This window comes from Hemitrygon akajei, chromosome 9 (genome assembly GCF_048418815.1).
Source record: "Hemitrygon akajei chromosome 9, sHemAka1.3, whole genome shotgun sequence".
NCBI classification, from domain to species: domain Eukaryota; kingdom Metazoa; phylum Chordata; class Chondrichthyes; order Myliobatiformes; family Dasyatidae; genus Hemitrygon; species Hemitrygon akajei.
The window spans coordinates 80,207,809-80,230,301 of NC_133132.1; the positions used below are offsets into that span (position 1 = coordinate 80,207,809).

At 40.0% G+C, this 22,493-nt stretch overlaps 2 protein-coding genes across 2 annotated transcripts in view; one reads left to right on the top strand and one right to left on the bottom strand.

Moving 5' to 3' along the window:
- LOC140733296 (SH3 domain-binding glutamic acid-rich-like protein 3) overlaps window positions 1-22,493 on the top strand; it is a 234,651-nt gene that overhangs the window by 39,119 nt on the left and 173,039 nt on the right. The gene's annotated exons all lie outside the window — the stretch shown is intronic.
- ttk (ttk protein kinase) overlaps window positions 8,142-22,493 on the bottom strand; it is a 61,015-nt gene continuing 46,663 nt past the window's right edge. The window contains exons 18-23 of the mRNA XM_073056426.1: window positions 19,850-19,974; window positions 17,182-17,259; window positions 15,191-15,367; window positions 14,703-14,793; window positions 10,159-10,256; window positions 8,142-9,562 (exon numbers count right to left, since the gene is read on the bottom strand). Of these exons, the coding sequence (XP_072912527.1) occupies window positions 9,485-9,562; window positions 10,159-10,256; window positions 14,703-14,793; window positions 15,191-15,367; window positions 17,182-17,259; window positions 19,850-19,974 (647 nt within the window). The 3' untranslated portion in view covers window positions 8,142-9,484. The remainder of the gene's footprint in view (window positions 9,563-10,158; window positions 10,257-14,702; window positions 14,794-15,190; window positions 15,368-17,181; window positions 17,260-19,849; window positions 19,975-22,493) is intronic.

Consider the following 22,493-nt stretch of genomic DNA (forward strand, 5'->3'; position numbering starts at 1 on the left):
AATACTTTACCATATAGTGTTTTATAATAATAGCCCAGATCTGTATTTTAATAACAATTCAAAGATTTTTAATGTAGTTCAGAGAGGGTCCCCATAACGATTGAAAATCTTGGTTAGAATCAGAAATCGATCAACAAACCTTCTCTAGAATTAAACTTGACATAAAATCACATAACCATTGAGCATGTGTAGAGGGAGCAACCTCCTTCCATTTAAGCAAGATCATCCTCCTAGCCATAACTCAACACTCTTCTAAACTGCAAATGTATGAACTAGCTTATCAACCCTTAAGGCAATCTGCCCATGAGTCTAGGGAGCCTGTGTTCTTCCAATGTACTAATACTCTCAAGTAGTTGGATGAAAAATATATTTTATCACAATGAATAGCTAGAAAATCTAGATATGATGTACAAAGTAAATGGAGGCATTTTAAACAACTAGGCTTGACAGAATATACTTAAGTATCTTGAGGGCATTGGGAAAGTAGTTACAAGAGGGTTTTTGGTTGACAGGGAAGTCAAAGATCAAAAGGAACGAATAGGAAAGTGGAGTTATGCCCAAGATCAAATCAGCCTTCATCTCACTAAATGAATGGGCTGTTTTGAGGGACTATTTGGCCCAATCCTGCTCCTATTTCAAGGCTCTTCGGTTAAGAAATTTTGGTCTCTAATCTCAACTGTATTACTCCTGAATCTGCAATTTCTACTTTGCTGCATCAGACGAAGTTGAGTGGGTGGGATGAAGGCCCAATCTTCATTTCTCAGTCCCCTAAATATCCATGCTCACATTCTGTTCTGTGTATTTGTTGGAATGAAATACATTATACATGTCCGTAGAGCATGAATGCATGCCAGATTATTAATAGAGTGGATTTATGCCAAATAGCTCAACCCTAAATATTGGGTTAACCATTTATTCAATGGGAACAACAAATCGTCTGCTGCTCCCTCTGATAAAAAATAGCACAATTAAATGGTAACCTCTATTGCTCCTTTTCTCAAGGTTGTGACATTTTCAAACATTTTTGTTATTATAGTTTATAAAAATTTTGTGACCGGAATTGTTTAATTGAAGGCACAGCAAAATTGACACAATATATTCATGAGGGCAGCCTAGTTGACCTGGTACTGCAAATAAATTACTTCGGCGCAAGATGTTCAAGATGAGGTTGCATGCAATCTTAGATAGGAGATGTGGAAAAGCAGAAAGACATCAGCACAGCTAATATAAATGGTAATGCAATGGAATTGTACAAGTTTCATTTTTAAAACCAGTTGTTAGCAATAATGTTCATTGATGGCAAACATCTCCCTCTGGTGGCCTAATTGAAGAACTTCTTATTCTCCAGTGAATGAGACTTAAATACAAAACTTCTTTTCAAACAGATTTTAGATTATTATTAGCATGGATGTACAGTACTAAACTGCACAATTCACACCCCCTTCACATCGGTGGCATAGCAAAGGAAATTGCCAAGCAGTTTCAAACTCCTGGTAGTTCACAACTTACACAACCGCTTATCAAAAGGTTCATTTTATTGTCAAAGTATGCATGTGTAATACAACTCTGATATTCCTCTTCTCCAGATAGCCATGAAATTAGCAAGACCATGGGATTTGTTTAAAGAAAAGGTATGAATTCCCCTTCTCCCCCCCCGGCACAAAAAAAAGTAAACCCTCACCCTTCCCTCACAGAAAAAATAGCAACAGTAGCATCAAATCCCCTATTTTCCTTCACAGAAAAAGGTCAACAACAATATGAAATCCCAGTACCCCTCACTCGCAGAAAAGAACAGTGACAATAGCATCAAAAGCCCCACCCCCACACAAAAAAAACTAACAGATCACTCACACAGGAAAACGCCAACAAGAACAGACACCAAGTCCCCAACCGCTCCATCACACAAGAGCTATCATATTGGCCGCAAGAAAGGAAACACCAAAAAACTGAAAGAGACCAATATGAATCTCAGAATATTGAAAATATCTTCCCATCACGATTCAAGAAGAGTGGGTGCATGAACTCAGTTCTTCTGTGAAGATCGACTGCCATGCTGGGTCCAAACGCTGCTAACCCGGCTACCAATCTGAATCACCCCTGTCGCCTTCATTGAGAGCGATCACTGCCACCTTGCATTCACCTCGATGCTTCAATCTTCATCAATGCTTCAAAATAGAGTCATTCATGGCCTCGTGCCCTGTCTCTGGACTTTTCCAGCTCTACTTAACTAATTAGGTGACTTCTAAAACCAACTGGCTGCACCAGTGATGACTTAGTATGTCATATTAAAAGAAGTGAATACTTCTACAATCACTTATCTTGTGTTTAATATTTGTAATTAATTTAGATCACTTTGTAGAGATCTGTTTTCACTTTGACACCAAAGTCTTTTACTGTTGATCAGTATCAAAAAAGCCAAATTAAATCCAGTGATTTAAATGTCATAAAACATTAAAACTTGAAAACTTCCAAAGGGTGAATACTTTTTATAGGCACTATATGCAACAGCTAAACATTAAGACAATGGGGTTGTGTTAATTGGCTGGCATCAAACCAGGCAACATGGCTAAGTTACTTGCACTGTTGTGACTTGAGTTCAATTTGGAGACCAGACGGTAGCTGTCACTGAACATATCAAACATGGTCACAGATGAAGGCAATCAATAGTTTTTATGTATTTACGATATTTATGTACTCTAAGACAGCCCTGACAACATTAATATTGGATGCTTGGCATTGGACCTTCAGAGGTGTCTTATCAATTACAATGTGCTTCCACTATGTCCCTCAAAGGAACCATTTGTCAAGCCCAGGGTATTGAAGTAAACAGTGTTATTGTAACTACTGCAATTGTATTGAAGCATTTATTATTACCTTTGATCTTAAGGGTATAAAACTGATGTACGTACCTTTGGGTTTGTGAGTTTCTACTGAGAGCATCTCCATGGAAGTGCCTGCTTGTTGTGATGAATAACCCCTTTTATATCACCAGCTTCAGTGATTTTGATCTACAATGGGTAGGCATAACTGCCCAATGCATCACCAGCACCATCCTACCCGACATCAAGGTGCCAGACAAAGGTCAGCAATAGCATGAATCATACAGTGTGATTATGGACTGTTTGTCCCACTCTCACCAAGGAAGGGGTTAAGTAGCACCCACACCAGGACCACTAAACTCAAAGTTACTTCTCCCAAACCATCAGGTTGATCAACACCTCCACGACCTCTACATACAGATCAGCATCAGTCTATGTACAGTATACAAAAGTTACGCGTGCATTGTGTTTTATAGGACTGCTTCTAAATTTATTGCAACGCACACAAAATGCTGGAGGTACTCAGCATGTCAGGCAGCATCTATGGAAATGAACAGTTGACATTTCAAGCTGAGACACTTTTTCAGGACTGAGAAGGTAGTGGGGAGATACCATCTCCCTCTCAGTCCTGAAGAGTCTCAGCTTAAAACTTTGACTATCTATTCATTTTTTGTGTTGCTTTGAATTTCCAACATCTGCAGACTTTCTCATTTTTGTATAATTTATACTTAAATGCATTGTTTTTATTGTGTTCTTTTTGCTTTGTATGAGGGGTGATTGATAAGTTCATGGCCTAAGTAAGGTAGGAGTCAATTTTAGAAAACCTACACACACAAAATGCTGGTGGAACACAGCAGGCCAGGCAGCATCTACAGGAAGAAGCACTGTCGACGTTTCGGGCCGAGACCCTTCGTCAGGACTTCATGTTTGCGCTTTAGAAAACCTAGCACATTTATTTTTCAACATAATCCCCTCCTACATTTACACACTTAGTCCAGTGGTTGTGGAGCATACAGATCTTTTCCTCCAGAAAATGTCCACAGCAGGGGCGATTGATAAGTTTGTGGCCTACAGTAGGAGATGAGTTATTAACTTCAAACTTTCTGCACTCAAAAAGTTAAACTGCATGTGCATGTAACAAGAGCTGTATAACTCATCTCCTTCTACCTTAGGCCACAAACCTATCAATCACTCATCTGTGAACACTTTCTGGAGGTCCAAGATCCATATGCTCCACGACTGCTGGACTAAGTGTGTAATTGTAGGAGGGGATTATGTTGAAAAATAAATGTGCTAGGTTTTCTAAAATTGACTCCTTCTACCGTAGGCCACAAAATTATCAATCACACCTCGTATTTTAAATTCTGCTTTGGATCCAGAGTAACAATCATTTTGTCCTCTTTTACAATTATGTACTGAAAAATGACAACAAACAATCTTAAATCTTAAATAATAATGTATTTAACCATAATGTGATGTTATAATTAAAAGAGCAATATCTTTGTGCAGTTCAACTCATATCTTGGCTCAATGTAAACCTCCTCAATCTAAATACTTCATTTTTTCCCCATTCTTCACAATCAAACTGACAACATAACCCCTTTTGCAGTCTCTCTCACAGCCGTGTGTGCTATTACATTTTCTCATTATTCCATATTATAGTGTGAACTCCAACTCCTGCCTGCCACTCGATGCAATAAATAGTTCTGGCCTACAAAAAAAACTGATGCTCATGATCAAAAGCTTGGCAACCTCTGTTCAACATACCAATAGCAAAATGCATTGGTTGTTTATTTGGAAGTCCTTGCTTACCCAGCTATAACTTCTGAGATCCGTAATTCTTTCAACATGCTTTTGAAAATTGCATTTTAAACTTCCCCAGTTTTTCATTAATTTACTTGTTGCATGATACCCAGGGCTATTTTAATAGTTGAAGTACATAAGAAGTGCTTGTGCAAGCAAAGTTTTCTTCCATTTTCCATGGCCTCTTTCATAGCAGATGATCTCAAGAACCTCCAACCAAAAAAAAAACAACCCTGTGAACTCCATAAGGAAAGGATTGCTTTTTAGAGAAAACTGCCATCCCTTACCGGATTGTCTTGTACTCATAAAATTGACTTCTCAAAAGAAAGAAAGACAGTATGGACCAAATTTTATAATGCCAGGGCATATGCAAAAGCAACAATGAGGATATTTTCAGAAATTTAACATCAATTTATTTCTTCAACAAAAGAAAGCAGATCAGATTTATGATGCAAAATTACAGCATAAAGTACAGCTTTTCTGAAAAAAGAAATCAGAGGGATGGGGATGCTAACCTCATATTACAGGAGAGCGCAGGCCAGCCTCTGCTATTATACATCACTGGGCATCATCCAGGTAAAAATTATTCATGGGCACACTCCAATCAAGCACAAACTAAATTCTATTTGTGTTGATAACTATTATTTTATACCATCATATATTAACTATGTGGGAATACATAAAACTACTTATTATTCGTGTTTAGTTGAATCACTTACGCTCATATTAGCCTTTCATTTTTCCTCACTGGCTCCTCTCCAAAATCAATTCCAGACTTAATTCTGAAACAGTGATTTGACTGACAACCTACCTATAAATGGTCTTGTCAACTCAATAGTCTCAAATAGCTGTCAAACCTAGGCTGGACCAAGGATTTGATCTATGACTAGAGAACAGCTTAATACCCTGTTTCTTCAAATGCAACCTAAAAAGGCAACTTTCCTTAGGTGCCTTAAGTCAAAAGAAATTATAGCCTGGAACTCCTTCCCCAACAATAAAGTAGGAGAAACTGCAGGGTTTCCAGATTGGGATTCATCTTCTCAAGGTAATAATGCCCAGATGTTGAAAAATCGATAATGAATTAAAAAAATTAATGGGTTGAAAATTTGCTTTGAAATCTGATTCAAAGTACAGTTTTAACTATTGTAATTAGGATGTGAGGCAATTTGGATAGACTACATAGCAAGCAGGAGTTCAGTCGATCATTTTTTGGACAAGTAATTTTCAAAGATTCAAAGTGCATTTATTATCAATGAGTGTATAAATTATACAACCTTGAGATTTGTTTGCTTACAGGCAGTTGTAAAACAAGGAACCCAAAAAAAACAATTAAAAAACACCCCAAGAGTCCACAGAGAAAGAGATAAAATGCAAAAAAACATGCAAACAATAGAAGCAAACAACAACAGCATTCTGAACCAAATTGACAGCTTAGATCAAAATCGCTGGAGCAGCCACAAAGCTTCAGTATTCAGTTCATCATATTAGTGGGGCAAATTGCTGCAAAGTTTGCAGACACAAAGCACAGCAGCCGGGGGCAGTCTCACAGCCCTAGCACTGCAGACAGAGGAGTCCCTCTGTTGAAATTGTCAGAACTTCACACTAGGACCTGGCACCACTGTGGCAAATTGCTCCAGGCCTAGATTTCGCTGCCTGAAAAGCCATTCTCGACCTCTCCAAATTGGCTCGGCACCCAGAGCAATCCAACCTCACCCGGCACCCTGCCTTCCAGTCTGTCTGGATTGTTCAAACAGCATACTGAAACTCACATTAGGAACCAGGCCTTCGCACAGAGAATCATTCCAGGTCTATAACATGCTTTCCAGCGATTCGCGTTGGACTTTTAATAGTTTACTTGCATAAATGCAAACAATGACCAATTTCAAATGCAAATTATACAAGTTTTTAAAAGGATGATGCAATTTAAAGCTCTGTTGTCTGTCCCAAAATTAAGCTAGTCTCTGGTTTTGAGTATCATTGCAAAATAACTTTCCTACAAGAAAAAAACTAAAAATTGTGTAAAAACAAATCAATCCTTCTCAAATTTCAGCATGTTAAAATGTTAACTAGCTGAGCGAGTTAAACAGCCAGATAGATAGCTTTACTTCATTATTACTACATGATGCTCCAGTATACATAATCAAAAAGCTATTCTGCAGCACTCCTGATAAATATCTCTGATGGATGGAAGAGAGACCCCAATCCTATAGTAGCCCTTGCAATATTCGTAGGGTCTTGCAGTGAGATGTCTTGCAATTCCCATATCAGACAGTGACGCAGTTGGTTAGATTGAGTAGGGCAGGTAGTAGAACCCCGCTCGCTTCGATCTCCTCAGGAAGTGGAGATGCTGCTGTGCCTTACTGCCAAAGAGATGGTATTGAGGAGGAACCAGGTGAGATTGTCCATTATGTGCATTGCCAGATTCTTAGTGCACCGAACTCTCTCCATGGAGGAACTGTTTATGTGCAGTGAGGAGTGGTCAGCCTGCACCTTCCTAAAATCCACGTTTATCTCTTTAGTTGATTAGCGCTGAGAGAATGAATATGTTGAACACTGGGCTAAAACTGAAACAGCAGCCTGATTCATGTCTAAGTGTTCTAAAGCTGAGTGGACAGCCATTGAGATTGTGTCCAGATTGTGACCACCTGTTGGTGGTCTCAAAAATGGAAAAAATTATTCATCCACTGTCACAATAAATTAGCCACAAAGTACTTCACCCCATTCAGGAAATTGGAAATGATTTCTGTTTTATGCCAATATTTGTCAGGATACACTGTTAAATGTTACCTCAATTTCAAATTTTAACCTCAATTCTAGAATTCATCTACATTATCCATTGTACATCTTCAGTGTTAGCTAAAAGTGGAGTCACAAGTAGACAGGGTGGTGAAGGCAATTTATAGCAGACAGGCTGGCATTCATCAGTCAGAAGTATAAAAGTTGTTAAGTCATGGCACCATCATAAGGACATTGGTGAGGACACACCTGGAGTATTTTGTTCAGTTTTGGTAACCATGCTGTATTAACCAGAAAGGGGGCAGAAAGAATTCACAAGGATGTTACAGTACTTGAGGGACTGAGTTTTGGGAAGAGACTGGACAGGCTAGGACTTTATTCCTTGGAGCTTATAGAGGTGTATAAAATTATGAGGGGCATAGACAGGATGAATGCATTCAGTCTTTTTCTCAGCATTGAGGAAATCAAGAACTAGAGGGTATAGATTTAATCTGAGGAGGGGAAAGATTTAAGAAGAATCGGAGAGGCAATGACAGACAGACACCTCCCCCCCCACCCCCGAGGTACATATGGAATGAGCTGCCAGAGGCAGTTGGACAGTTAAATGGATTGGAAAGATTTAGGTTATGCACCAAACACTAGCAAAACAGGACTAGTTTTGATAGGGCATTTTGGTTGGCATGGACCAATTGGACTGAAAGGCCTCTTTCCTTGCTGCATAACCATAAGTGAAACGCTCAAGCAAAAGGAAATAGCTGATTGTTTTATTTGAAGTATGACTATTTTAGCTATCAATTTACACCTTTAAGTGCAAAATAAACTGCTCACAGCAATAGGGAATCTTTCAAAACAGAATTAAATCATCGTTTTAAGCAAATGTTTCTACAAATTGTTAATTCTTTACTAATGTTACATTTACGTTACAAAATTCAATCAATGTCAGTTACTGGTATTACCAGTTATTTAAATGGAGGGAAAGCATAAGCGAAGTAATTTGTTAAGTAGTCTCCTGAAGGGATCAATTTAAAGTTACCACAAATTACTTAAGAAACTCTACAATGACAGAATCACATCTTCAGTTCTTGCAAGTTTCACAAGGAATAACTATTACAAGATAAAACTATAACCACTACACAGGACACTTATGACAAATTCATCTCAGACAGCTAGTTTTAAGTACAATGCACTTTTTGCAAGTTTTTTATTTGCATTTATAAATTTGGTAATGTACATTAGTAACAATTGGAATTAGTTAAATCACAACATACTTTGAGCCAAGAGCATTTTTAAAAAAAAACAGAACTACATATATATCCAGCATAGATCAATTTTAATAAATGGCATAATCAAAAGTATTTACAGATCAACTCAGCATTGTGAATAGTGTTAGCTGGAAAGTACATTACAAATATTAATCTTACATGAAAGAAAACACTGGCACAATATTTCTCTTTAAACAGTTCAAATATCAACTAATGGAACAAATTTCAGCTCTGAAGCTTCAAGTGTGAAAGTAACACAATGCGTTAGAAGTTTTTTTTTGTAATTCTGGTGCTTGTGTTAAACTCTAACTGAAAAAAGATTGAAATGTACTCTATGGTATCTGTACAAGAAAGAATTTGGATGATCCCCATTTTGCTCCAACAACAGGAACTCACCCAAAATTATCATAAAACCTACAAAGGAACGGGCAAGTGCAATAGCAATTGGTCTTCCAAGATTAATGAAATAGTATGGATTCTATTCAGCCTCAACTTCTAAATCTGATGTGGAAACACTTGAAATACATTACTAGATTTGTAAACACCATGAATATGTGCATTTTCAAAACATTAGTAAGTTTGTGGTTGCTACCTTAGTCTTTCCCCTTTGTAGATCAGCTGTATTGTATACTACTGCTACTACAGATAAAGATTCAACATTTTCTAGACAAAATGTTGGGATATTACACAACAGGCTTTACAAACCAGTAGCAGCAACACACCTGCATGACAGTTTCTAAAGGATCTTATCAATGTTCTATAGTTCCACATGTTTCTGTAATTGCAAGATCCAAAGCCCAGTCCAAAGACTCTGCTTTTCTCTGGCTTGATCACATTTTTCCTTGGAGGAATACATCATATGTGCTATAAATTGTGCTGGGATGGTTTCATAAAGGCAGATACATCAAGATCATGACCTTTGTTACACTGTTCCCACAAGGCCTAAAAACAAATGAGAATTAAGAGTTATGCATGACAAGTTTTGAACACATTACATCTTGGCAGTGATGAAACAGAATCAAATATGCAATCAATGACACAAACCCTGAGTAAAAAGCATGAAAGTCGGATGCAGGTACAACACACAAAATTTCTATTTATGATAGTTTTGATATACTGTGCATGATGCTCATGCCAAACAGACAAGAATCATACAAGCAGTGATAAAAAAATACAGTTCACATGTTACATTCACTTTTGGCATATTGAGTGCAAACTGAAAAACAAAGCACTGGTGAATTCTCAGTCTGAGCAATGGTGCTATTTCAGCCAACCTGTTGTGGCAACCGGATGAATTGGGGTGATAGGAAATCCAAGTGGAGTTTCCTATTGGTTGCCACAACAAGGTAATCAAATGTACAAAACATCTACAGCACTCAAATTTGCACTGCATCTTTACTTATGGAATCAAGGAATTCCAGGCACTTGTACCCTTCTTTCAAAATAAACTGCAAGCTACTATCTGTTCATTAAAAAGTAAATATCATTGCAATAATCACAAATTCAAAATATTTGATAAAATGTATGATACGACTTACTCTGGTTGCCCTTGTGATGCTGTTTGGTGAATTCAAAGCTACCAACTGACTTAAGATGTGATGCATCTCTTTTCTGGATTCCTTGTTGGGTTCCATTACTGTGCAAAATAAAATATTCAATAATCCAATTTCAGAACATTCCTCTTACAAAATTGTTTCTTTAATTTCAAATCAGACTGCCTACAATTATTTTAGCATTTCAGGCTCATAACCTTCACTCAGATACAAATTCCTATTGTTTTGTATTCAAATGCTAGGTATAGTAGTAAACATTTTTGAAAAATTTCATGTTTTTAACATATCCTGTACCTGTGCAGAGCTCATACCCACCTTTACATGAACAATTACATTACAAATGTCATTCAAATCAGAGAAGATTCTAAGCTCAATTCCCATTTAAGAAATGAGCAAATATCTACACTGATATTTCAATGCAGTATTAAAAGGAAAAACACACGACTGGATATGTTATCATTTGGATAAGACAAGCATCTGATCAGCACTACCAGATGAATGTAAAAGACCCCACTTGTCACCATGAGTTTCTGCCAACAACGGTTGCATCATCAACAGGTTTACGGATGGCATTTGAGCTGTGCCTCCTCACAGTCATGGCTGTAGAGAGTACAGCAATGGGCTAAGCACACATTTCTGAGGTGTGTCAATGTTGATTGTAAATTTATTATTGAAGTACATACAGTAAATATCACCAGACACTACCTTAAGACTTATTTTCTTGCAGCCAGTTACAGGAAAAAATACAATGGAATTTTATAAAAATTTCATATCAACACCAAAAGACAAACTGCACAAAAAAGGGGCAGGTGGATTTTAATGCGGACAAGTGTCAAGTGTTGTACTTTGGGATGATAAACCTTTGGGACAACTTAAACAGTGAGCAGTAGGATGCTGAGTGCAGTAGAACAGAGGGATCTGGGAATACAGATTCATAATTCCTTGAAAGTGGTGTCAGAGGTAGACAGCATCATAAAGAGTGTTTTTAATACATTGGCCTTCATAAATTAAAGTATGAGTACAGCAGTTGGGATGCTTTGCTGAAGTTGAATAAAGCATTGATGAGGCCCAGTTTGGAGTGTTATATGCAGTTTTGGTCACCTACCTACAGGAAAGATGTCAATAAGATTGAAAGAGTGCAGAGAAAATTTATAAGGATATTGCCAGCACTTTGATAGACGTATACAAAATTATGAGGGGTATAGATGAGGTAAATTACAAGTAGGTTTTTCCCATTGAGATTGGGTGAGACTGCAACTAGAGGTCATGGGTTGAATGAAAGGTGAAATCTTTAAGGGAAATATGAGGGGGAACTTCTTCACCCAGAGGGTGGTGAGAGTGTGGAATGAACTGCCAGTGTAAGTGGTGTATGCAGGTTATACTGTATTTCAACATTTAAGAGAAATTTGGATAGATACGCACATGGACAGCTGGGGTTTGGAGGGCTATGGTCCAGGTACAGGTCAATGGGATGAGGCAAATTAATAGTTCAGTATAGATTAGATCGGCTAAAGGCCTTTTTTCTGCTATGGTGTTCTATGAATCTAAAAATACTGAGATCACGAGTTATGAAGTGTCCTTGAAAGTGGCTTTGCAGATCATTGATTCTTCGCAGAGTACTCGTGAATAAGTTATCCACACTGACTCAGGAACCCAATAATTGTAGGGCAATAACTGTTTCTGAACCTGGCGCTACAACTCCTAAAGCTCTTTCTCCTCCTACCCAATCATAGTAGCGAAAAAAGGGCAAGGCCTGAATGGTGAGGGGTTTTTTAATCATGGATGTTCCTTTCTAATGTGTATCTATAGAAGATGCACATCACAAACAGTTATTCTGACGAATAGAACATGGATGTTTACTGAAGCTTGGGGTACACAAATTCCTTTCCACATTTCCTACTTCCTGCATTGGCTATTCCACTAAAGTGCTTTGAAATATCCTCATTGTGAAAAGGTTTCACACTGAAAATCATTGATTGATAAAAATTCAGGCAATCTAAAATTAAAGAGAAAATTGCTCTCCAATTTCTTTGATTACTGAAACAGATCCTTATAAATGGTGTATCTTGTACAAAGCATCTAGCCTTCCTTTAAAAGCATACAGAAAATCAGCATTGGCCAGAGGTAGTAAACTATTTCAGAGATCCATTATTCAGTAGATAACCAACCAATATTCTCTTTGCCTCTAATTAACATGACTTACTGTCCACTTAGTCCAATCTTCACAAATATAACCCCTTAATTATTTTACACACCTCAAACTCTACAAATGATCTCCAAACTTTTAATTTCCTTAAAATAAAGAAGCAATTCTTGATAAATAATTTACTTAAAATTGGAAATTCTTACAAGACCATTTTCAAAGCTTTAAATTCCCCAATATAATTTTCTGCAGTCCAAGTAGTAGGCCATCCCTAATAAATCCTAAGCATCATACCTACAAATAAAGTAAAACTAAACATGTATGTAACTTTTAAATGAGGTGTTTAAATAGGCTTACTTTTACTTGTTTTTTTCCTGCCTTTGACATGGTCTTCTACACTAACAAACTAGAGTTGGTCCTCTTGATTAATGATAATGATAAACTGAGGGATATGTTGATGTGAGCTTACAGACACTGAGGTGCCACATCTGTGATTAATTTGTTCTACAGGCAGTCCCCGGGTTACGTACGAGTTCCGTTCCTGAGTCCGTCTTTATGTCAGATTTGTATGTAAGTCGGAACAAGTACATCTGGTATTATTTAGCATCAGTTCGTGAAACGTTTGTCTTACTATATAGTATACATTTTACCTTTCTATGCATATAAAACACTTAAGAAACGTATCTATTCCAATAATTAAACCACTGTGTTGCTTAGTAATAATTGTAGCTTTCATCAGGGCAGGGCTTTTCACATGCTCCATTATTCTCACTTTATCCGTTATCCTTTAAAATTGGTCCGATCGTTGACCGACTGTAGCTTAACGCTTTTCCAATGACCGATGGTGTTTCACCTCTTTCCAAACGCTTTATTATTTCCACTTTATTTTCAATCGCGATCGCTTCCTGTCAATGGAACAGAAACACTGCGGGTGGCGGGTCCCGAGCTGCACCGGCTCCCGAGGTCCGCTGGGTCCTAAGGACCACCGCACTACAACAGGCTAAACGGGACAAGTGGGGGCTGTGCTGAGTTTGGGTATTTGATCATCCACAATATTCCACGGGGGAATTTAAACTGGAGGTGGCAATGTTTTTGTTTTTTACGAGGTCGAGTCGCGATCCGACTTAAAATGGCGGACAGTGTCGCGATCTGATTTAAAATGGCAGACGGCGTTCGCCTTCCTCGGTTCGTAAGTACGAGTTGTCCATAAGTCGGACGTTCGTAACTCGGGGACTACCTGTATTTAGGAAAATGATTGTAATACCACACAACAAAAGTCCTCCAGAAGAAGGGCTGCAAGAGTGTTGATGAGGTTATAGCTTATTCCATTAATGCAGTCCAGTTTGGTAGTGCTCCTTTAGAATTTGGCCAGCTGACTCACCAGTGGTGCTACTGTGCCACTTCTAAAACAGATGACATACTTCACCAAATTTAGTACATTTTGCACTTTTTCATACACTAGCAGCCACATAAGATTTGCTCACCCATGGCCGACTTAACACCATGAGATTTCATGGAATATGTAATCAATGTTGAAAACTCAGAGCATTCTCTCCCTCAACTGTTCCCACTATGCCATCCTTCTACTCTCCCCTCTTTGAAAAAAGGGAAATATCAAAACCAATTCCATGAACATAATGTTAGATTGCTGCTTAACTAATCTGTGGAACTAAACCACTGATGCCCAGAAGAATAATTTTGCTAAGTTAACTCAGATTCCAATTGTTTGTTTTATCTGCATGTTAGCTTTGTATACAAACTACAGGTTCCCCTTATTTGTCTTTGAACATAACTGGTGACTCGTCTTCTTTTTACCACACATTTTTCAGGAATTTAGGGAAAGGCATACATTCCACACTTCAGTCTGCTCTTGAAAACTTGCCTTTGGGATTCCACATATTCCAAACATTGGTCATTCTATTCAAGTTAAATCTTTTGAAGTATGAAATTGGTTGAAAATTTTCAGAAATTTTGGGATGACTTGCCAATTCAAATTTTCTACTGGTAACAGTTTCTGAAAGCATTCTCCCAGGGACAAAACCCACAGTAAATGCTGTTAGATGACTGAGCCTGGTTTCTTCTTTTGACATATTGTATGTGTCTTTACATTAAAATGTATAATTCATTGAATTTACAGTCCACATTAGCCTATTGTACCTGGTGCAGTTGTTTTTCAAAATAAAAAATACTACTAGTTAGACCTCCCCCCTCTTTTTATTCTATTTAAATTTCTCTTTGAAGGTTCATAATGAGTTCAGTGTCTTCAAGACCATAACTCTTAAAATAAAAAGAAAACTTTTTTCTTTGCAAAACACCTTTTATCTGCATCCTTTGCTTAGAGTTCAAAATTAAATTGACTCTTTGCAGTTTTGTTTGTGTGACCTACCTGATTGCTGTTGAACTTGGAGATGTACATAAGGATGTTCAAGTAGTGCCGAAACAGATATCCTTTCCTTTGGATTCCGTAATAAGCATTTCTATCAATATGAAATAAGTTTCAATTTGTGCAGTAAGCAGAGACCACACAATACTTCTAGATTACAAACCATGATACAAATGAAGACCTTGACTTTGAAATGAAAAATTTTCAACAGTGAATGTTTTCCTCACAAATAGTTAACACATTGATATTCACTGCACCACAAATCGTAAATAGATTACAACATCAGATTCAATAGCAGCCAGCTAAATTTTGGAACGTTTAATATGTAGGTTTCCCTTACATTCATGACCAACTCAAAGCCAAATCACCACCCCACACAACTGCAACAATAGAGCATCTTCCTTTGGCTCAAATATCTACTGCTCAGTACAAGTTCTCCCACGCTCACTTGCCCTCTGTTTCTTTTTATTATTTGATAGAAAACTACTTACCTTCAGTACATCAAGCAGATCCTGTTCTGCAATAGCAGGGAATTGAATTTCATGGTTTAGGTCTGTAATAGCCTGTAATTTGCTGATTTGGTTTGTAAGGTGTTGAAAAGGAGTCTTTCCATAAGTCATGTAGTACAAGATGCAGCCCAGAGACCATACATCACTCTTTGGACTTATCTGTAATGAAATACACAATGAAATTTGAATTATTCTACATATACTTCTTGTAAAGACCATAAGACATAGGAATAGAATTCATCCATTGAGCTCTGACTTTACTCTGACATTCGATCATGGATTGTTTATTATTCTCTCCCAACCCTGTTCGATTGCCTTCTCCCGTAACCTTCGATTCCCTTGCTAGTCAAAAAACTATCAAACTGTTTTAAATATACCTGGAATAGAGGAGAGAAGAGGCTGTCATCAAGCTGGAAGAGAGCTCTGCCAGTGTGAAACATAAGACAGTATAAATTGTAAGGAGAGGACTGTCTATGGGAGTGGAGGGGCTGTTGTCTGAAAGAAACAGATCAAGAGAGGGCATCCATGTGACTTGTAAAGGAGGCAGCAATGGACACCCGGTCAAATGATATGGAGGAATGAGCTGAGGGAAACAGAAAATTACTGGTGTGACTTCATTAGAAAAAGTCATTAGCTGTCCACTCTATCCATGCCTCTTGTCATCTGTACACCTCTATCAAATCAGCTTTCATCCCTCAATCACTCCAAAGAGAAAAGCCCTAGCTCACTCAACCAAGGTTCCAGAAATAAGGTTCCAACTGTTTTGATCTCATTTGAGTGACCAATTGACCAATCCATTCCTGTGGATTGACCCAAGGTTCTGCAAATTGCGCCTTCACCTCTGAATAAGGTTGTCAACACAAAGTCTCATCCAGGCTGCAAAGCACATCCCAGACCCAACCCTTCTCTTCCAATGTAATACATCATTAACTTCTTTAATTTACCACGGATGGATCATTCTGCACAGAGCAATTATTTTCTAATGGAATGCACTTTTGTCGAGAATTTAAATACATCTCCTTAAATGTGTCTTTTTGTAATTAGATTTTACATCTATTTTTCCAGTGCACAGTCAGGAAGGACATACAGGAGCCTGAAAACACACACTCAGTGTTCAAAGAACAACTTCATTAGAATTCTAAACGAACCATGGATGCTAGCCACCCCCTTCAAACTATTTTTTTTTACATTTCTTGTAGTATTTTTTAATGTATTATACTGTACTGCTGCCACAAAACAGATTTCATGGCTTATGTCAATGATAATAAACCTGATTCACATTAGAAACTCTATACAGTATTCACACTTGTATAATATTTATTTAATTCTCTAGTTTTACATACTGTGGCTGCCAAAGAAAATTGGCCAAACCAGAAGTAAAGGGTTAAATGAGAGTGATCTTCTTGAGGCCACCCCAGCCTTCTTATACTTGCCTAAATGTCACTTGTTTATCAATGCTGCCTGATGCACAGTCTATTACATCTGCTGTTCAGTTCTCACATTGCATCTTTCTCACATCACAGTAACAGTTATCCATGTGTTCTTACCCCAGTCTTTGCAACAGCAATTTGCACACATTTACTCAAGTCCTAGATTACTAGTTGCCATTTTTCCCTTCTCACTTGTACTTAAAACATTTTCAATCTTTTGTAATCTTTCACCTCTCGTTATTCTAGAAAGGTTCCACTCACTAATATCCCTCTCTCATTACAATTTCTTCCAAATGGACACTTAAGTCAAAATCCTCATTAATTCTTTATTCATTGGTCCCGATCTGTGGCAGATCAGAAAGCTCTTTTCCTTTGTCATTCCTCACAAGTTTTAGTTTTTATTGTAAACCAGTAATTCATTTTCAAAACACAAGGACAATTTTTCTAGTAGTTTCAACTACAATACATACCAAATAGCAAAATATATATTTACATGCATAGGTGCAACTATTCAAAATAGAATATGTAGGCAACAGTTCTTACCTTTGACCTAGGCCTACTTTCACCATTGGAGGAGATGCCCTTAATGGTTTCAGGTGCCATGAAATTTAACGTGCCCACCTGAGAGAGATAGAACATCAGTGAACCAACCTCAGAATACTCATCAGGCTTAAAACCATATCATGACCACATTTTTAATGTTCTTTCTTTTCCTGTGAAATTCCTTCAAATGTTGCAGCAGCTTTGTATTCATGTGTACTTAAGACAAGATGAACAGCAAAACAATTTGTTCATTTGTTATGTGGCGTGGGTATGACATAGTCTATCATAGTCTTTCCATGACCAAGATTGTTCTTGGCAAATTTTTCTACAGAAATACCATTGCCTTCTTCTGGGCAGTGTCTTTACAAGACAGGTGACCCCAGCCAATATCAAGAGCCTTCAGAGATTGCCTGCCTGGTATCAGTGGTCACATACAGTAACCAGGACTTATGAAATGACCCAGCTGCTCACACAACCACCCACTATCTGCTCCCATGGCTTTATCTGACCCTGATCGGTGGGCCTAAGCAGATGCTACACCTTGCCCAACAGTGACCTGCAGGTTAACTAAAAGCATACAATCAGCACATTCTTTCCAACAAAAAGGGAAAACCTCAGTCATTTCATCTCCTATTATAATTCAATGATGGACTAGGCACTGCATGTTTTTGCAGTACATTGTTTTTCTTACAATTGACTCAAATCTATGCACCATACAATTTCATATAGTGGTTTCTCATTGGCATGGGTCTGAGGAAGTTTTGGGTTGGTGTAATGTATAGATGGTAAGAGAATGCTTCTAAACCAGTAGATACGGATATCTGTTTGGTTGAAATCTGTGTTATAGAATTCCAGATTTTCTTGAGATGCAAAAAATAATTTTGAATTACCATAAGTAAAAACACTTGCTAAAATATCAATTTAAAAGGATGGAAAGTGCTGCAGTGCTCAGTAATCAAACAATGCTGAAAGAGGAAGTTACTGTTTTAGACTGAAGTTTTCTTTCAGTTCTCTTTTTTTAAAGCTGTGCATTTTAGTCAGAGATACAGCAAGGAAATAGACCCATTGTACCTCCAAGCCAACACCATGCATCCATTTTTATAGACAGACATACTTTATTGATCCCGAGGGAAATTGGGTTTCGTTACAGTCGCACCAACCAAGAATAGTGTAGAAATATAGCAATATAAACCATAAATAATTAAATAATAATAAGTAAATTATGCCAAGTGGAAATAAGTCCAGGACCAGCCTATTGGCTCAGGGTGTCTGACACTCCAAGGGAGGAGTTGTAAAGTTTGATGGCCACAGGCAGGAATGACTTCCTATGACGCTCAGTGTTGCATCTCGGTGGAATGAGTCTCTGGCTGAATGTACTCCTGTGCCTAACCAGTACATTATGGAGTGGATGGGAGACATTGTCCAAGATGGCTTGCAACTTGGACAGCATCCTCTTTTCAGACACCACCGTCAGAGAGTCCAGTTCCACCCCCACAACATCACTGGCCTTACGAATGAGTTTGTTGATTCTGTTGGTGTCTGCTACCCTCAGCCTACTGCCCCAGCACACAACAGCAAACATGATAGCACTAGCCACCACAGACTCGTAGAACATCCTCAGCATCATCCGGCAGATGTTAAAGGACCTCAGTCTCCTTGGGAAGTAGAGACGGCTCTAACCTTTCTTGTAGACAGCCTCAGTGTTCTTTGACCAGTCCAGTTTATTGTCGATTCATATCCCCAGGTATTTGTAATCCTCCACCATCTCCACACTGACCCCTTGGATGGAAACAGGGGTCACCGGTGCCTTAGCCCTTCTCAGGTCCACCACCAGCTCCTTAGTCTTTTTCACATTAAGCCGCAGATGATTCTGCTTACACCATATGACAAAGTTTCCCACCGTAGCCCCGTACTCCGCCTCATCTCTCTTGCTGATGCATCCAACTATGGCAGAGTCATCAGAAATCTTTTGAAGATGGCAATACCCTGTGCAGTAGTTGAAGTCTGAGGTGTAGATGGTGAACAGAAAGGGAGACAGGATAGTCCCCTGTGGAGCCCCAGTGCTGCTGACTACTCTGTCTGACACACAGTGTTGCAAGCACACGTACTGTGGTCTGCCAGTCAGGTAATCAATAATCTATGACACCAGGGAAGCATCCACCTGCATCATTGTCAGTTTCTCACCCAGCAGAGCAGGGCGGATGGTGTTGAACACACTGGAGAAGTCAAAAAACATGACCCTCACAGTGCTCGCCAGCTTGTCCAGGTAGGCGTAGACACGGTTCAGCAGGTAGACGATGGCATCCTCAACTCCTACACTAATGCTACTCCAACTTATTCTCATAATTCCATGATCTTCCAAACTTCAACACCCCCCCCCCCCCCAAGATTCTATCACTCACCTATTCCAGAGGAAATTTACAATGGCTGTTTAACTTCACAACACATACTTTTTTTTTTAGATGGAAGAAATTGGAGCATCTGCAGAAAATCCATGCCCTCATATGTTGAAAATGTGCGAATTCTACAAACAGCATTAGTGGTCAAGATTGAACCTCTCCCCGCTAAAGTAGTCAACCCAAATAGTGATTAGTATTTTATTCAATTAGCAAACATGGCTGCATAATATCAAGCCACCAAATTCTTAGTAAAACTCTGCAATACTTACCAATGCATCTTTACTAATACTTGTCACATCTGGTTGTATCTCATTTGCAATGCCAAAATCTATCAACTTCAGCATTCCCTCAACCATCAGAAAATTAGCTGGTTTCAGGTCACTATGAATAATACCTTAAAAGAAAAACAAAATGCTTTCTTATAAGCCAAGGATGAATTTACAACAACTTTGAAATGTCCATAAATCATGCTGAATAAAATGCATACTCTAGTAAATTTAATTTAGATCTCTGCAAGCTCTCTAAATTGGGTATAATAGTTTGAGTTAAGTAAATAATAATACCACTTTCTGCTAACGCTATTGACTAACCAAACTGCAGGACAAATTAGTTTGTACGAGGCTGTAAATAATAATATTAAGTACTTTATTGATCCTGAGTGGGAAATTATTTTGTTGCAGCAGCAACATGTAAAAGCACACTATGAAATAATAAAACAGACCATTGTACTATGATTCATGTTCACCTGTTGCACAGAGATGAATGGTTGCATATGCTTATTGCATTGGGTAGGAAAAAATGTTTTAACAGTCATCTATGTTGATCTATATGCAAACAGAGGCTAAACCAGAAAAGGATATCTTGTGGCAACCCACTTTCTGCGCAGGCGAACTGGCTCACAAATAGCCAGCGCGCGGGGGGAGACTTTGGTAATGCACCTCCGACGTCATTTCCGCCCGGAGAGGGCAGGCGCTAGGGATTTAAATACCAGCACCGCGAAATTTGAATAAACTAGTCTCAAAACGACTTACCGACTGCGTGTCGTTATTTCAGCGCTGTGTGTAGCACATTGCCACATTGGTGACCCCGATGGTCCAAACGGGATTTGGACCAAAGATGACTGACTCTTCATCTGTTCACGCAGTTTCGCTCAAACTGCCGACTTTCTGGACGCTGCGACCACGCGTGTGGTTTAGCCAAGCAGAAACCCAGTTCCAGATTCTGCAGATATCCTCTGATTCCACGCATTACTACCACGTGGTGAGCGCCCTTGACCAGGAGACGGCCGCCCAGGTTGCGGATTTCATACAGTCTCCCCCGGAAGAAGGCAAATATGAAGCATTCAAAGCGCTACTCATTGGGACCTTTGGCCTCTCACGGCGTGAGCGGGTGCCCACCTGCTTCACCTGGACGGTTTGGGAGACAGACTGCCGTCAGCATTAATAAACGAGATGCTGTCCCTGGCTGACGGACACAAGCCCTGCCTCATGTTCGAGCAAGCGTTCCTAGAGCAACTGCCTGGGGACATACATCTGCTGCTGGCCGATGCAGATTTCAGTGACCCCCGGAAGGTGGCGGCCCGGGCAGACGTGCTGTGGAAAGCCAAGAGGGAGAGCGTGGCGTCCGTCGGTCAGATTACCAGGCCACGCGCCCAACAGCAAACCAGACCAGGCCTGGCAAGGGAGCGCACACAACACAGAGGCAGGAGTGAGGAGGACAGTGAACAGTGGTGTTTCTACCACCAGCGGTGGGGCACAAAAGCCCGCTGTTGTCGCCCGCCCTGCAAGGGCCAAGGCCAGCTGCCGCTAATGACTACGGCGGCAGGCCACCAGGACAGCCTCTTGTACGTCTGGGACAAACAGTCGGGAGGCCGCTTCTTGGTCGACTCCGGAGTGGAGATCAGCGTTTTGCCCCCGACGGGGTACGACACCTGCAACAGGAAGCCAGGACCCACCCTGAGGGCCGCAAACGGCAGCACGATACGGACCTACGGCACCCGCACAGTGCAGCTGCAGTTCGGCGCCAGCCGGTTCACGTGGGTCTTCACACTGGCCGCCGTGGCCCAACCACTCCTGGGGGCGGACTTCTTGCGAGCTCACAGCCTGCTGGTCGACTTGCAAGGGAAAAGACTGGTACATGCCGAGACTTTCCAGACGTTCTCCCTGGGTGAAGCCAAGTTGCTGGCCCCATACCTGGACTCCATCACGCTGTCAGACAACGAATTCGCCAGAATCCTGGTGGACTTTCCATCGATTCTGGCACCACAGTTCACAGCAGCCATGCCCAGACACGGGGTACAGCACCACATTCTGACCCAGGGACCACCCCTCCACGCCCGCGCACGAAGGCTCCCCCCAGAAAAGCTCCGCCTGGCGAAGGAGTTCAAGAGGATGGAGGAATTGGGGATCATACGGAGGTCCAACAGCCCATGGGCCTCCCCCCTGCACATGGTGCCCAAAGCAGCCAGGGGTTGGAGACCATGCGGCGACTACCGCAGACTGAACGAGGCTACCACTCCAGACCGCTACCCCGTGCCACACATACACGACTTTGCAGCAAACCTGCGCAGGGCAAGAATCTTTTCCAAAGTAGACCTCGTCCGGGGATACCATCAAATCCCGGTGCACCCTGAAGACATCCCCAAAACAGCACTCATCACCCCGTTCGGCCAGTTCGAGTTCCTCCGAATGCCGTTCGGCCTGAAGAATGCCGCACAGACGTTCCAGCAGCTAATGGACGCGACCTGGACTTTGCGTTCATCTATTTGGACGACATCCTTATAGCCAGCAGAAGTCGTCAGGAGCATCTGTCCCACCTCCGCCAGCTCTACTCCCGCCTGAGTGATTTAGGCCTCATGATCAACCCGGCCAAATGCCAGTTCGTTCTCAATACCACCGACTTCCTGGGCCACAG